Source organism: Ursus maritimus, unplaced genomic scaffold (genome assembly GCF_017311325.1).
Source record: "Ursus maritimus isolate PB19 unplaced genomic scaffold, ASM1731132v1 scaffold_36, whole genome shotgun sequence".
In the NCBI taxonomy this organism is placed as follows: Eukaryota; Metazoa; Chordata; class Mammalia; order Carnivora; family Ursidae; genus Ursus; species Ursus maritimus.
In genome coordinates, this window is record NW_024426230.1 from 19,875,216 (window position 1) to 19,890,392 (window position 15,177).

General features: G+C 35.2%; 1 protein-coding gene across 2 annotated transcripts in view; it reads left to right on the plus strand.

Moving 5' to 3' along the window:
* FANCM (FA complementation group M) overlaps positions 1 to 15,177 on the plus strand; it is a 62,703-nt gene that overhangs the window by 4,348 nt on the left and 43,178 nt on the right. For both annotated transcript variants that reach the window (XM_008693640.2, XM_040620867.1), the window contains 5 exons: positions 6,399 to 6,557; positions 11,178 to 11,309; positions 12,989 to 13,121; positions 13,604 to 13,729; positions 14,617 to 14,700. In XM_008693640.2, coding sequence (XP_008691862.2) covers positions 6,399 to 6,557; positions 11,178 to 11,309; positions 12,989 to 13,121; positions 13,604 to 13,729; positions 14,617 to 14,700 — 634 coding nt within the window. The remainder of the gene's footprint in view (positions 1 to 6,398; positions 6,558 to 11,177; positions 11,310 to 12,988; positions 13,122 to 13,603; positions 13,730 to 14,616; positions 14,701 to 15,177) is intronic.

Sequence of the window (15,177 nt, forward strand, 5' to 3'; positions counted from 1 at the left end):
TTTTTTTTTTTTTTTAATTACACAGCTTATGCTTTTATAAGAGTACAGTGGAGACATGCACTGATTTCATTAATATCCAGACCACCCTGAATGTTTATGGTGCCTTGACTATTATAGATGTAGATTCCAACAGGCATACCAACTCCATGAAGAATGTAGCTTCCTGGGTTACAAACACAGCACCATTTCCTCTTCTACAAAATGCATGAGAATCCTACTTGGATAAAAGTAATGTATTAGGGTTTGTCTTGCATCAGTTTCTACTTAGAACAATTCGGCGTTAAATACAATGTTCTATCTTAATATGTATTCTATATCATGTTAAAAAGAAACTCCATAAATAGTATTTTTTGAGATTAGTCAAGATTCAGTGTGAGTCTCACTGAATTCATCCTTTACATGGGTTAAAATAAGAGCGGTTTTTAGGTAATCTGGTTTTACTATTTCCTATATCTAATGCAGAACTATAGGATATTGAAAACTATTCCTGCAATTCAGTTTACTTAGGGGTCTTTTTTCGTTGTATTGGGGCCTCATGTGAAGGATCATATGGTAATTTGATGGAATATCCAATATTAATGATACCAAATGTAGGTGTTGAATTCATATGGCAACATCTAGAATGATGCTTGGTGCCACTGAGAAAATGTGTTAGAATTTAAAAGGAAAGTTGGATTTTTAAGGTCTTTTCCTTAAATATATTTTTTTTTCATTTCAAATCTAATTTCAGACTGGTATCTTTTTTTCTATTTTTATGTTATGACTTATCTTCATCTGGTAGGTGTGCATGTGTGTATAGCTGTAAGGCTAAAATATGGCCCACACAACAGACAGCAGACTCTCGTCTTCTTCCATTTGCCCTTGAATTAACTAAGTATTTTGATTTGCCTCTATATTAGGCCTTGACATTGTAGCTTTATGTATAGAAGAAACCCTAAGGTGTTTTTGATTGGTGTAGAGTAAAAACCTGAATTGTTTGGTCTTCAGATAATGTCACTCATGATTGTTCCATTCCTTAGACCGTCAATACTCTGACTATGAAATAATGATAATGGAACGTATATAATAGCTTGTTTAACAGAATCACTGTTGTTTTTGTATTGGATAGATGAAATTAAATAACTTTTTTTCTTTTTTAAGGTTGTAAGAGAACTAGTCAAATATACAAATCACTTTAGAATCTTGGCTCTTAGTGCCACACCAGGTAGTGATATAAAGGTAAGTAATATGTCTTTCCATTTTTTAACATTTAAGAAAATAAGAACTTTTGTATGGGCCCAGATCAGTTTGTCATTCTAGTATTTAGTTTGACATCAAGACACAACTTTTCTTGCACATACCTATGTTTTCTTCTATGGTTGGAGAAAATTAGTTTTTATTTTTTTAATTAAAAAAAGGTTTTTTTCAGTAGTAGTTTTTAGATGTCAGTATGCATAAGCAGTTTGTTAAAAGTACTAAATTTTTTTTTTTTTTTTTTAGATTTTATTTATTTATTTAACACAGATAGAGACAGCCAGCGAGAGAGGGAACACAAGCAGGGGGAGTGGGAGAGGAAGAAGCAGGCTCCTAGCAGAGGAGCCTGATGTGGGGCTCGATCCCATAACGCTGGGATCACGCCCTGAGCTGAAGGCAGACGCTTAACCGCTGTGCCACCCAGGCGCCCCAAAAGTATTAAATTTTTAAATACTATAAGTGTATTTTATTTTATTTTTAAAGATTTTATTTACTTATTTATTAGAGAGCAAGCATGTGTGCGTGCACAAAGGCAGGGGGAGGGACAGAGGGAGAGGGAGAAGCAGGCTCCGGGCTGAGCAAGGAGCCCAGCACCAGCCTAGATTCCAGGATACTGAGATGATGACCTGAACTGAAGGCAGATGCTTAAGCGACTGAGCTACCCAGGTGCCCCAGTATAAGTGTTTTTTAAATTGTTTAAGTTTTCAGGTTTTGTTTTGTTTTTTTAAGTTTTATTTTGAACTAAGACTTCAGAAAATCTGCAAAAATTGCAGTCTCAATCTCTCCTTTGCTCAGCTTCCCCTAGTGTTAACATATAACCATAGTAAAATTATCAAAACCAGGAAATTAACATTGGCACAGTACTAGTAACTATTCTGTAGACCTGAGTTGAATTTTTTGAGTTTTCCCACCACTGTCCTTTTCAGCTCCAGGGTCTGGTCCAGGATCTGAACTTGCATTTAGTTGTCATGTTTCAGTCCTTTCTGTCTGTGATAGTTTCTCAGTCTTTTCTTGTTTTCCATGACCTTGATGCTTTTAAGAGCAAATGCCAGTTACTTTGTAGAATATTCCTCAATTTGGGTTTGTCTGATGTTTTCTCATGATTGGAGTGAGGTTATGTATTTTTGTCAAGAATATTCCAGAAGTAATGCTGTACCTTTCTCAGTGCATGGTAGCAGAGACTACATGATGTTGATTTGTCGTACTGCTGTTGCTGTTCATCTTGACTTGGTTAAGGTGATGTCTTCCCAGTTTCTGCATTTTAAAATTACTGTTCCCCTTTGTAAGTAATAAGTATATGCAGGGGATATACTCTGAGATTATGTAAATATTTTACCATCCAGTGATGGTTCTTGCTTACAACTGTTATTTCTGTGGTGTTTGTCTGATCATTGTTTCCTTCTTCTCATTTCTTTTACATTTATTAATGTAAATTCTTTTGTAATGAAGAGCTGTTTCTTCTCTCCCATTTATTAATTTAATTCTTTGTATCAATATGGATTAATGGATATTTTTTTCTATGGGCTACAATCCACTGCTATCATTATTAATTTTGCTGCTCAGATTGTTCCAGCTTTGGCCATTGGGATCTCCTTTAAGATGGTGCCTGTGTGCTTTTGAACATCCCTTTTTTCCTTTTGATTACTTCCTATCTTGCATCACAAGATATTTATGCTCATTTAGTATTTTTCATGCCCAGCCATGGAATCAGCCATTTCTCCAAGGAGCTCTGGTTTCCTTTATTAAAAGATAGTAAAAATGCAGGTTTTGAGCCCCATCTCATTACACTCTAATTTTAGTAGCTCTGAATTGTATTGGGCTTTGAAGACTTTCTAAGGTAAGTTTCAGTTCTGTCAAGTTGTAAGACTTTTTTCCTTCTGTCCATAGCTTTGATATTTTTCAGAAATTTCTATGTTGTCTCTCATCTTACTTCAATCACTTTTAACCATACTTGATTGTTTTTAATCACCTTTTAAGTCTTTGCTGAAATGTTGCCCCTTCAAAAAGTTTTGCTCTAAACTATCAAAAGATAGCTCTCCCTATCTTGTGATTTTCTTATTTTTTGAGTGTGTGATTTTCTTAATATTAATCATAATCTGTCTTTTTTTTTACTTATACCTGTATTTGTTGTCTTTTTACCCTACGAAAATAGTAGCTATATGAATATAGAGATTACGTCTATCTTGGTCAAAGCTCTATTACCAACTCAATACCTGGCATGTGGGAGTCATTCAAATATTTGTTGAATGAATGATTGAGAATATTAACATCTTACTCAGTTTTATAAAGTGGTCATAATTCCACTCCAGATTATGCGGACCCTCAGTAACTATAGTATACTGTATTAGGAACCCTACCAGGTGTTGGGAATACAAAGGTGATTAAGATGTGATTCCTATTGTAGAGGATTTTTTATTTGAAATTATATTTGGTTTGTTTGGGGCACCTGGCTGGCTCAGTCAGTAGAGCGTGTGACTCTTGAACTCAGTTGTGAGTTCAAGGTCCACGTTGGGGGGTAGAGAATACTTAAAAAAATAAATAAGAAATTACATTAAGGGGTGCCTGGGTGGCTCAGTCGGCGTCTGCCTTCGGCTCAGGGCGTGATCCCGGCGTTCTGGGATCGAGGCCCACATCAGGCTCCTCTGCTAGGAGCCTGCTTCTTCCTCTCCCACTCCCCCTGCTTGTGTTCCCTCTCTTGCTGGCTGTCTCTCTCTGTCAAATAAATAAATAAAATTAAAAAAAAAAAAAAGTACATTTAGTTTGTTTTTTGAAAACTCATGAGACTTTTCTAGCTTTAAAAAAAACCCTTAATTTCTGGACACTTTCAGGACTCTCCCCGCCCCCTTTGTTCATTTGTTCTTTCTTTCAACTCTTTTTTTTTTCTTAATTAAGATTTTATTTATTTGAGATAGAGCATAAGCGGGGAAGAGGCAGAGGGAGAAGCAGAAGCAGGCTCCCCACTGAGCAGGGAGCCAGACATGGGGCTCAATTCCAGAACCCTGGGGTCATGACCTGAGCTGAAGGCAGATGCTTAACTGGCTGAGCCATCCAGGTGTCCTGAGGGAGAGAGTCTTAAGCAGACTCTGAGCACTGAGCATGGAGCCTGATACCAGGCTTGATCTCATAACCCTGAGATCATGACCTGAGCCGAAATCAAGAGTTGGGCACTTAACCAGCTCAGCCATTCGGGCACCCCAGTGATTTCACAATTCTGTACATTACTCAGTGCTCACCACAACGAGCGTAGTCACCATTTGTCACTATACAACATTATTACAGCATTATTGACTATATTCCCTATGCCGTACTTTTCATCTCTGTGACTTATAACAGGAAGTTTGTACTTCTTGATTCCCTTCACTTATTTTGCCCATCTCCCCACCCACTTCCTCTCTGGCAACCACCAGTTTTCTGTATTTAAAGTCTGTTTGCCATGGAACACTACATCAAAAACTAATGATGTACTGTATGGTGACTAACATAATGTAATAAAAAATTAAAAAAAATGAAGTCTGTTTGCTTTGTTTTTTAGATTCCACATATAAATGAAATCATATGGCATTTGTTTTTCTCTGACTTATTTCATTTAGCATAATACCCTCTAGATCTATCCATGTTGTCACGAATGACATGATTTCATTTTTTTTATGGCTCAGTAATAGCGCATTGTGTGTGTGTGTACACACACACACACACATATATATTCTTATTTATTTACTGACAGACACTTGGGTTGCTTTCATATCTTGGCTATTGTAAATAATGCTTCAATAGGTCTTTTACTTCCTTGGTTACATTTATTTCTAAGTATTTTATTCTTTTGGGTGCAGTTGTAAATTGAGTTTTCTTCATTTCTCTTTTTAAGATTTTAAGATTTTATTTGTCAGAAAGAAAGAGCGTGTGTGAGAGAGAGAGAGAGGGAAAGAAAGAGCGCAGGCAGAGGGAGAAGCAGGCTCCCCACCGTGCAAAGAGCCCAACATGGGACTTGATTGCAGGACCCTGGGATCATGAACTGAGCTGAAGGCAGACACTTAACTGAATGGGCAACCCAGGCGTCCTGTCCATTTTTCTTTCTACTACTTTGTTATCAGTGTATAGAAATGCAACAGATTTCTGTATATTGATTTTTGTATCCTGCAACTTTATTTTTTTATTTTTATTTTTTTAAAGATTTTATTTATTTATTCGACAGAGATAGAGACAGCCAGCGAGAGAGGGAACACAGCAGGGGGAGTGGGAGAGGAAGAAGCAGGCTCATAGCTGAGGAGCCCGATGTGGGGCTCGATCCCATAACGCCGGGATCATGCCCTGAGCCGAAGGCAGATGCTTAACCGCTGTGCCACCCAGGCGCCCCATGCAACTTTATTGAATTCATTTATTCTGAGTTTTTCGGTGGAGTATTTAGGGTTCTTTCTTTCAATTCTTGATCACAGTTTGTACTGGAGTTTAATAGTACAGTAGTTCTTTATACCAACAGGTTATATGTTTTTGCTTCAGTTACCCAGTTTCAGAATAAAATTTTTTTATAAGCTTTGGGTGAAGGAAATTAGAAGTATATCCAGCAATATATTCATAATCCTATATATTGATTTAAATGGAAAATATTCCATTAATTTATCAATAATTGATTTAGTATGGTATATGCCCTATACCCTCAATTTCTTAACAAGCCAATTTGTAAAGCGTTCCTAAGGTACATTTGTGTCCTTTAATAGTAATAAGACTTCTTTGTTCTTCCCACAAAAATATCACTGGAAAAAAGTGTTTGCCAGGGAACCAGGAAATCTGGGTTGTAGTTCTGGCTCTAAAATTGACTATGTTATGTAATGTTTTGGGGATTTAGTTTGCTAACCCAAAACTTGTGTTTTGTCTGAGTCTTCATAAAATGTAGATGGAAGGAATATATCACTGCTATTGAAAAGTGCAAAATATGTTTGAGGAACTTGGACGTTTACTAATATTCTTATTTCTTGGATGCTTGGCTGGAAGGGCTGAATGAAAGATGTTTCAAAGCGTTATCTTCCTCTTGTAGTACTTCTGATGTAATTTATAGTTAAAAAAAAAAAGAAGTTTAATGATATGAATTCTAAATTTTACCACTATTTTATTTTTGTTGGTAACCTAACCTTAAAAATTTAACAGGTACTGTACTTGATTTTGTGTAGGCTGTTCAACAGGTTATTACTAACCTACGAATTGGGCAGATAGAACTTCGTTCTGAAGATTCTCCAGATATTTTGCCATACTCTCATGAAAGGCAAGTTGAAAAGCTAGTTGTTCCCCTAGGTGAAGAACTTGCAGCCATCCAAAAAGCATACATCCAGGTAAGCCGTTTTTATTACTATTCAGGGTTTTGATAAGTGAACTGTTAATGTCTTTATTTTATTTTGTAGAATCTGGCTGTGAGAATATGTAGTTATATCATTTTATATAATATGTTGAAAAACTCTTTGAAATTAAAATGGAATGAGTACCATGTTTTATTTGTTAGTTATTTTAAAGAGGAAATACAAAACGATGGACCATTTCTAAAGCCAATAATGGCCTTATTTTTTAAAGTATACCTATTAATTACAGACACACATATAAATTGCAGAGTATACAAAAACCTAAGTGTATATAGCTCAGTGAATTTTCACATAGGAAACACACTTATAACACATGTCCAGATTTAACTAGAAGTTTCTTTTAAGAAAATATATTTTCAGTATTTTCCTTCTGGATCCCTTATATAGCAGTGATTCTCAACTGAAGGCAGTTTTGCCCACATGGTGACATTTGGCAATGTCTTGATACATTTTTGGTTGTCATAACTGGAGGGTGTAGAGAGTAGACTTACTACTAGAATCTAATGTGTGGAAGCTAAGAATGCTGCTTAACATTCTGTAATGAACAAGAATAGCCCCCCAGGGGCGCCTGGGTGGCTCAGTCGTTAAGCGTCTGCCTTCGGCTCAGGTCATGATCCCAGAGTTCTGGAATCAGGCCCCGCATTGGGCTCCCTGCTCAGCAGGAAGTCTGCTTCTCCCTCTCCCACTCCCCTGCTTGTGTTCCCTCTCTTGCTGCCTCTCTCTCTGTCAAATAAATAAATAAAATCTTAAAAAAAAAAAAAAAAGCCTCCCAACAACAAAGGATTATCTGGGCCAAATGTCAGTATTGTAGCTATTGAGAAATTGCTTAGCCAGTTATCAATTTCAATGGGAGAAATTTGAGGTAACACACCATTTTTCTATAGTTCATAATTACCGTCATGCTAGGAGAACATCTTGTTCTCGTATCTTCATTGTTACAGATTAAAGATGCCTGCAAATTCTTTGACACTCCTCCCATGGAGAGATAAGATGCATTTCCTTTTCCCTGTAATCTAGACTGGCTCTGTGACTGACTTTGACCAACAGAATGTGATAAACCTCAAGTAAGCCATGATGAACCTCAGCTAAACCGTATTCGGGAGAAAGGAGGAACCCGTAGATAGCTAGAATGGAGGGTGTAGACACATGGCTCCAGTTGAGGTATTACACTTAACATTCAGCCATTCAAGGCTCTAGACATCAAAGAGCAGAGATTAGCTGTCCCTGCAGTGTCCCGACAGAATTCTTTTTTATATTTAACATTTTATCTTGCAATAGTTTTAGACTTTCAGGAAATATGCACAAATAGTATAGAGAGTTCCAGTGGGGAGATACTTTGAGACTACTCAAATGTCCTGTTTCTCAGCATATTTTTCTCTCTAATTTTAGTGTGCAATGATGGTTCTTGCCTGCTGTGGTTACTTCTGTTGGGTTTGCCTAATCACGGTTTCTCCTTTCTCCTAATTCTTTTATGTTTGTCAATTAGAATGCAGACCTGTTTCTTCCTTTCATTTATTAATTCAATTCTTTGTGTCAGTATAGACCAATAGATATTTTTTTCCCTATCTGCTACTATCTAATACTGATATCAGTATGAATTTTTTTGCTCAGATTGTTCCAGCTTTGGCCATTTATAGTTCCTTGTGTCCTTTAGACATGTACTTTTTTTTTTTTTTTTTTAACACTTCTTAACTTTCTGGCCTCACAAGATATTTTGTGCTCATTTAGTATTTCTCATGTCCCAGCCATGGAAGCAACCATTTCTCCAAGGAATTCTTGTTACTTTTATGGAAGAATGGTATTTTGAAACCAAGATTTGTGTATTAGGTGTGCTCATTGTTAATGTGGTATCTTGGCCTGAGCTCTCAGTGATGGGCTTGAATTCTTACCTGAAGAATTAGAATCATGAGCAAGTAAAATGGTTGTTTTAATTTATGATGTTTTCAAGTACTTTGCTATATAGGAATAGATAGCCAAAATATTCATCTATCATTTAACCTTTAATAAGTCTTTCTTAAAGAAAAGTTCTATAGGAATATGCTTTATTTTTGTTTTCAAATTATTTGTAACAAAAGTCTAAGCATTATTAATTTAAGATATGGCAAAGTATTTCCAGTAATCATTTCCTTTTTGATTAAGTTTTTTTTTATTTGAATATAGTTGGCACACAATGTTATAGTAGTTTTGGGTATACAGCATAGTGATTTGACAAATTTATATGTTTTGCTATGCTCACCACAAGTGTAGCTACCATCTGTCACCATACAACATTACTATATCATTGATTATATTCCTTATGCTGTGCCTTTTATTCCCGTGACTTACTCATTCCATAACTGGAAGCCTATATCTCCCACTCCCCTTCACCTATTTTGCCCATTTTCTCAACCTCCTCCCATCTGGCAACCATTACTTTGTCTCTGTATATGTAGGTCTGATTCTGCTTTTTGTTTGCTTATTTGGTTTATTCATTTGGTTTTTTTTTAGATTCCGCATATGAGCAAAATCCTTTGGTATTTGTCTTTCTCTGTCTCACTTATTTCACTTATAATACCCTCTAGGTCTACCCATGTTGTCACAAATGGCATGATTTCGTCCCTTTTTGACTATGTAATATTCCATTGTGTATATGTATCTATATATACACACCACATTTTCCTTATCCATTTGTCTACTGATGGACACTTGGGTTGCTTTCATATCTTGGCTCTTGTAAATAATGCTACAATAAACATAAGGTTACATATATCTTTTAAAGTTAGTGTTTTCATTTCCTTTGGGTAAATACACAGTAGTGGAATTATTGGGTCATATGGTAGTTCTAATTTTTTGAGGAACCTCCATACTCTTTTCCACAGTGGCTGTACCAATTTACATTCCCAGCAACACTGTATAAGGGTTCTTTTTCTCCGCATCCTCACCAATATTTGTTATTTCTCATCTTTTTGATTTGGCCATTCTGACAGGTGTGAGGTGATAACTCATTGTGGTTTTGATTTGCATTTCCCTGATGATGAGTGATGTTTAAAAGATTTTATTTATTAGAGAGAGAGAGTGTGCACAAGTGAGGGGAGGGGCAAGATGGAGAGGGAGAAGCTGACTCCCCACTGAGCAGGGAGCCCAACATGGGGCTCCATCCCAGGACCCTGGGATCATGACCCGAGCCAAAGGCAGCTGCTTAACTGACTGAGCCACCCAGGCACCACTCTGCTCATTTTTAAAATCAGATCTTTTTTTGGTGTTGAATTGTGTAAGCTCTTTATATATTTTGGATATTAACCCCTTATCGGATATATCATTTGCAAATATCTTCTCTAATTCAGTAGGTTGGCTTTTCATTTTGTTGATGGTTTCCTTTGTAATGCAGAGATTTATTTTTTTTAATTTATTTTATTTATTTAATTAATCTTTTTAAGTAAACTCTTCACCCAATTTGGAGCTTGAACTCATGACCCCAAGATCAAGAGTCACATGCTCTACCAACTGAGCCAGGCATCTCCAGAAACTTTTTATTTTGATATAATAATCATCTACTTAATACATTTTGTCATGATTAAAATCATTCCATTTATAAGGATGTAAAAATTATAATTTGTATAAACACATATAATAGGCATTTCATTTTATTGATGCTTTTGGAGTGCTTCTGTAGGTAATATGATCAGCAAAGCTGGAAGGGAGGAAAAATAGAACTCTACTAAAATAGCCCTATTTTAGGAAATAGAATTAGGCAAAAATTTAAACAGTTAATTCCATATTGCTGTACTAGGTCTTCATCTCTAGGTCTCTGTTTTCCTTCACTGTGCCATCAAGCTCAACCTGCATCAGGACCTTTTGTCTGTTATTTCCTCTGCCTGATATGTTCTGTCTTTAGCACTTATCATCATTTGATGTCAACTCAAATATTACCTCTCTAGAGAGACCATCTGTGTTTACCTTAATTAACAGTGACCCCATTTCCCTCCAAAACTCTATAGCATTACTGTGTTTTAGGTTCTTAAATGCATTTATTGTAATAGAAACTTTGTTCACTCCTTATTTTTTGCTTCCCTTCATTGGATGTAAACTTTATGAAAGTAGTGACTTCATTTGTCTCAGCTACAAATTCCCAGCCTTTGGAAAAATGCTTGACATATACTAGATGCTTAATAAGTATTTCTTGAAAGAATGAATCAACAAATCAATTTGAATGTACTCAAGACATTTTGATTTAGTCAGCAAGACTACAAATATTTACCTATATGCCAGAATTTGTTCTTCATATTGAAGATGTAACAGTGAGAAATCAAAGGCCCTACATTCATTGTGCTTAGATTATAATGTATGTAGGTTGGGGAGGGAGGGGAATTAAGAAATACACAGATAAACGCATATGTTCTTAAATTATGGTTGGATCCAATGGTTGCTTGTGCTGACTATCCTATGGATGTTATCTGGGATAAATGTTAAGTACTTTTAAGTTTTTTTGTTATTTTATGTGTTTACTTAAAAATTTATTTTAAGACAAACTTTAGTATGTAACTTCTCTTTTAATATGTGAGAAAATGATTGTATTTGAAAGAGGACTTTTGAACTAAATTTCACTGAAATTTGCAGGTTTTGGAGGCATTTGCCAGTTCTTTGATTCAGAGGAATGTTTTGATGAGAAAGGATATCCCCAATCTAACAAAATACCAGATAATTTTGGCAAGAGATCAATTTAGGAAAAACCCATCTCCAAATATTGTGGTAGGTATTTTTAAATTAATTTTGAAGAGAGGTTAAGTTTTTATTTAGACCCAAGATAAAATGTAAATAAAAATTGTTTTTTGGTATATATTAGCTCATCAAGAATTTAGATATGATTTATATAGTTTATAAGAACCATGAAAAAAGTCTAGTGAAAATATACTTTAATGCTTTGAATTAAGGTAATTTTATCTTTTAACTTTTAATAAAGACCTGGTATTTTAGTTCATTTCTGTCAAAGTGCCATGAGAGGGTAGAATATACTAACTTTTAGACCTAGAGCATTTAGTCTTAACTCTTGATACTAGAGGTTGGAGAAAGCATCATAGTAAGCTTCTTATTTCTAATCTTCCTAGGAAAAAAAATAGATGGATAGGAACATACCTATCAAGCTAGGTCCAAAGTCAGAAGAGATGTTCACAAGCAGGAAAGCTCTGAGTCATTCTTTGAACTGAGAGGGAATGCATTTGCAAAAGAACAGAGACAATTGAATGAAGGTATAAAGGAGTCAGTGAACAAGCCAACATAGCTGACGTGAAAGATTAAGGAAGTCAGTTATGATAGTTAATCTAGGTTGTGAGCACATAACAGTAGCTTTAAATGTTACACCAAGAAATGTAGACTTTATCGTGTAGTATCTAGGGAACCACTAAGGGAACCTCTTCTGTAAAATACAGTATATTATATTAAACTTTAATAGAATGTTTTAATTTCTGCTAGGCATTGAAGGTTCATTGAAATTTCAGGTAGTAAATCTAAACCTCTTGAACTTGATCTTACTGATGAGAGTTTGTATTTTGCGAAGAGGTGGTTTAGGTAATGGGTACCATTTAAGGACATTAATCTCTACCCTGCAAACATTTAAAATGATTATTACTGATATTAAATGCTACTAAAGATGTAAGGTAGAGAATAATAGTCTTTATCTTGAATAAAGGAAAAGAATTAAAATTTATTCTCAGTGGTCTCTTTTAAAAATTATCCTGTCTTATAGTTATACCTGTTGTATGCTCTCATAAAAGGAATATGTATTTCACTTTTCCTTGAGAGTAGTGGTTAAAAGCACAAGGACCCTGAGCCAGATTTCATGGGTTGAAATACTGGCTCTACAGCTTCCTCATGTATAAAATGGGCATAACCATAGAACCTACCTCCCAGATGTTGGGATTAAACGAGTTTGTGTAAGTAATGTGCTTAGAACAGTGTCTGGTCCTAGGACAGCGTCAGATGTTATGGCATGTGTAGTTGGTGTTAAATGTTAGTGTTAAACTGTCTGATTAAATTTTGTTCTGGTGTCAGTAACATTTATAAGGATAGGCCATTATGTGATTTATTTTCCATCGTATCCCAAATATCTATCTCTGTGCTTGATATGTAGTAGGTACTTGTTAAATAGTTCTGAAAGAACAAATGAATATATATACTGCTAATAATTTACCTAGAAAGAGAAACGGTATATGAAATATTTTTCTGCATCACTTATTCTCTTTAAGATGCATGTTTCGTATTGAATTAAAGAAAAAAAATTAAAAAGGGACAGATTTTAAAATGGAAAATACACTGGCACTATGTCCTATGACATTCAATAGGTGGACCTTGAATAGAGTGGTAAGTTTCACACAGAACATGTATCTTTATTTCTTCCTCTGGTTAAATTCGGTATGTGCTTGTTTTTCTAGGGAATACAACAAGGCATAATTGAAGGAGAGTTTGCTATTTGTATTAGTTTATATCATGGTTATGAATTATTGCAGCAAATGGGAATGAGATCATTATATTTCTTCCTTTGTGGAATTATGGATGGAACTAAAGGTAAATTATATGAAATTATTTAAAGGAATAAGGACATATTGTTATTTTGGTTAAACACGTATCGAAGAGTTTGGGTTACTTAAAAATGCTTTATTTTAACAAGCAATAAAATAGGGGTGCCTGGCTGACTCCGTCAGTAGAGTGCGTAGCTCTCGATCTTGGGATCATGAGTTTGAGCCCTCCTTTGGGCCTAGAGATTATTTAAAAAAACAAAAACAGAACAACAACAAAAACAACAAAGAGCAGTTAAATAGTTATGTAACAAATGATTACGCTTTTTTGTATTTGATAAATTAGTGATAGAAAGCAAGCCATTCATTAATACAAATGTGAATGTGGAACTGGAAATAGTTGCTGGCTTTCATATTTAAATTAGAAAAATTTGTATTCATTGCTAAAGTTTAACTTCTTTTTAATAATAAGTTGGATTAATTTTGCTATTACATTTATTAATTTGGAAAATATTTTCCTAATTTCCGAAGGAATGACTCGGGCAAAAAATGAACTTAGCCGAAATGAGGACTTCATGAAACTCTATAATCATCTAGAGTGCATGTTTGCACATACACGCGGTACTTCAGCAAATGGCTTTTCTACTATCCAAAAAGGTCTAGTTTTTCTTTTAAAATTTTATATTATTTCTCTTTATCATATTGATTTTGAAATGTTGCTCCATTGATTCACGTGTCTATAATTATTTCTATAGCAATAGGTCTATTAAATGCTTAAAGATTTTATTCTTTAAGTTAGGATAAATATATATATTCCAAGTTTATAAACTTTAAATATATAGTAGATGTTAGTAGTAGTTGTTATTGTTAATGAAAATTCTCAGAACTACCAAAAACTGATTTATAGCTTAACTAAATACATATTTTTCCCTTCTGCTTTGCTGCTGATTTCCTTTGGATTCTCTTTCAGAATGAAATTATAATAAAAATTCAGGGGCGCCTGGGTGGCTCAGTCAGTTGAGCATCTGACTCTTGATTTCGGCTCAGGTCATGATCTCAGGGTTGTGAGACTGAGCCCCACTTTGGGCTTCACACTCAGTGGGGAATCTGCTGGAGATTCTCTCTCTCCCTCTCCCCTTTCACCCCATAAATAAATAAAATAAATCTTTAAAGAAAATTTCAAGGTTTATTTTATAGTAGGGCTTATGTGCTACACAGATGCTACTATTTAAATAAACAGAAAAAAATTAAGTTTACAAATCTATTTTGAAGATTTTATTTATTCGAGAGAGAGAGAGAGAGTGTGTGAGCATGAGTTGGGGGAGAGGCAGAGTTAGAAGCAGACTCCCCGCTGAGCGGAGAGGCAGACGCAGGGCTTGATCCCAAGACCCTGAGATCATGACCTGAGCTGAAAGCAGATGCTTGACTGACTGAGCCACCCAGGCACCCCAAGAAATCTATTTTGACAAGGATAATTAAAATACATTAATGTAATTGAATGGAAAATATATAACAATTTTTTGGTGTTTTTGTTTTTGTTGCAGGAGATAAAAAAAATTTTTTCTATAGTCATCCAAAGTTAAAGAAATTAGAAGAAGTTGTAGTCGAACACTTCAAGTCATGGAATAGTAAGTCATGTTTGTAGCTTCAAGGCGAGACAAAGCTGCTGAAAGAGCTAAAACTCTGACCCATTAGTTTTTGCTTACACTTTATGGAGAAGATGGGCTTTTACTTACTAGGATAATAAACCTAAGAAAAAAAAGCTTTAAGAAATTTTGGGAGAGTGGGACAAGGGAAATGGTGGGAATGCTAAGAATAAGGTATTCTATGAAAAAGAAAATAAGTCTGGGGCAATAGAAGGTAAGCAGACAGTAAAGCAATATACAATATAATGGTGGGGAAAAGTAAAGCAGGTAAGGACATAGTCATGGAGGAGTGCTGTTTTATATAGGGTGTTAGAGAAAGCCTGTCTCTAGGGTGATGTTTGAGCTGTTACCTGATGGAAGTGAGGGAGAAAGCCTTGTAGATTTTTGGGGGGTGATCATACCAGGCAGAGAGAATAGTAGATTAAAAGTCCCTGAGGCAATGGGGTGTTTGATATGATT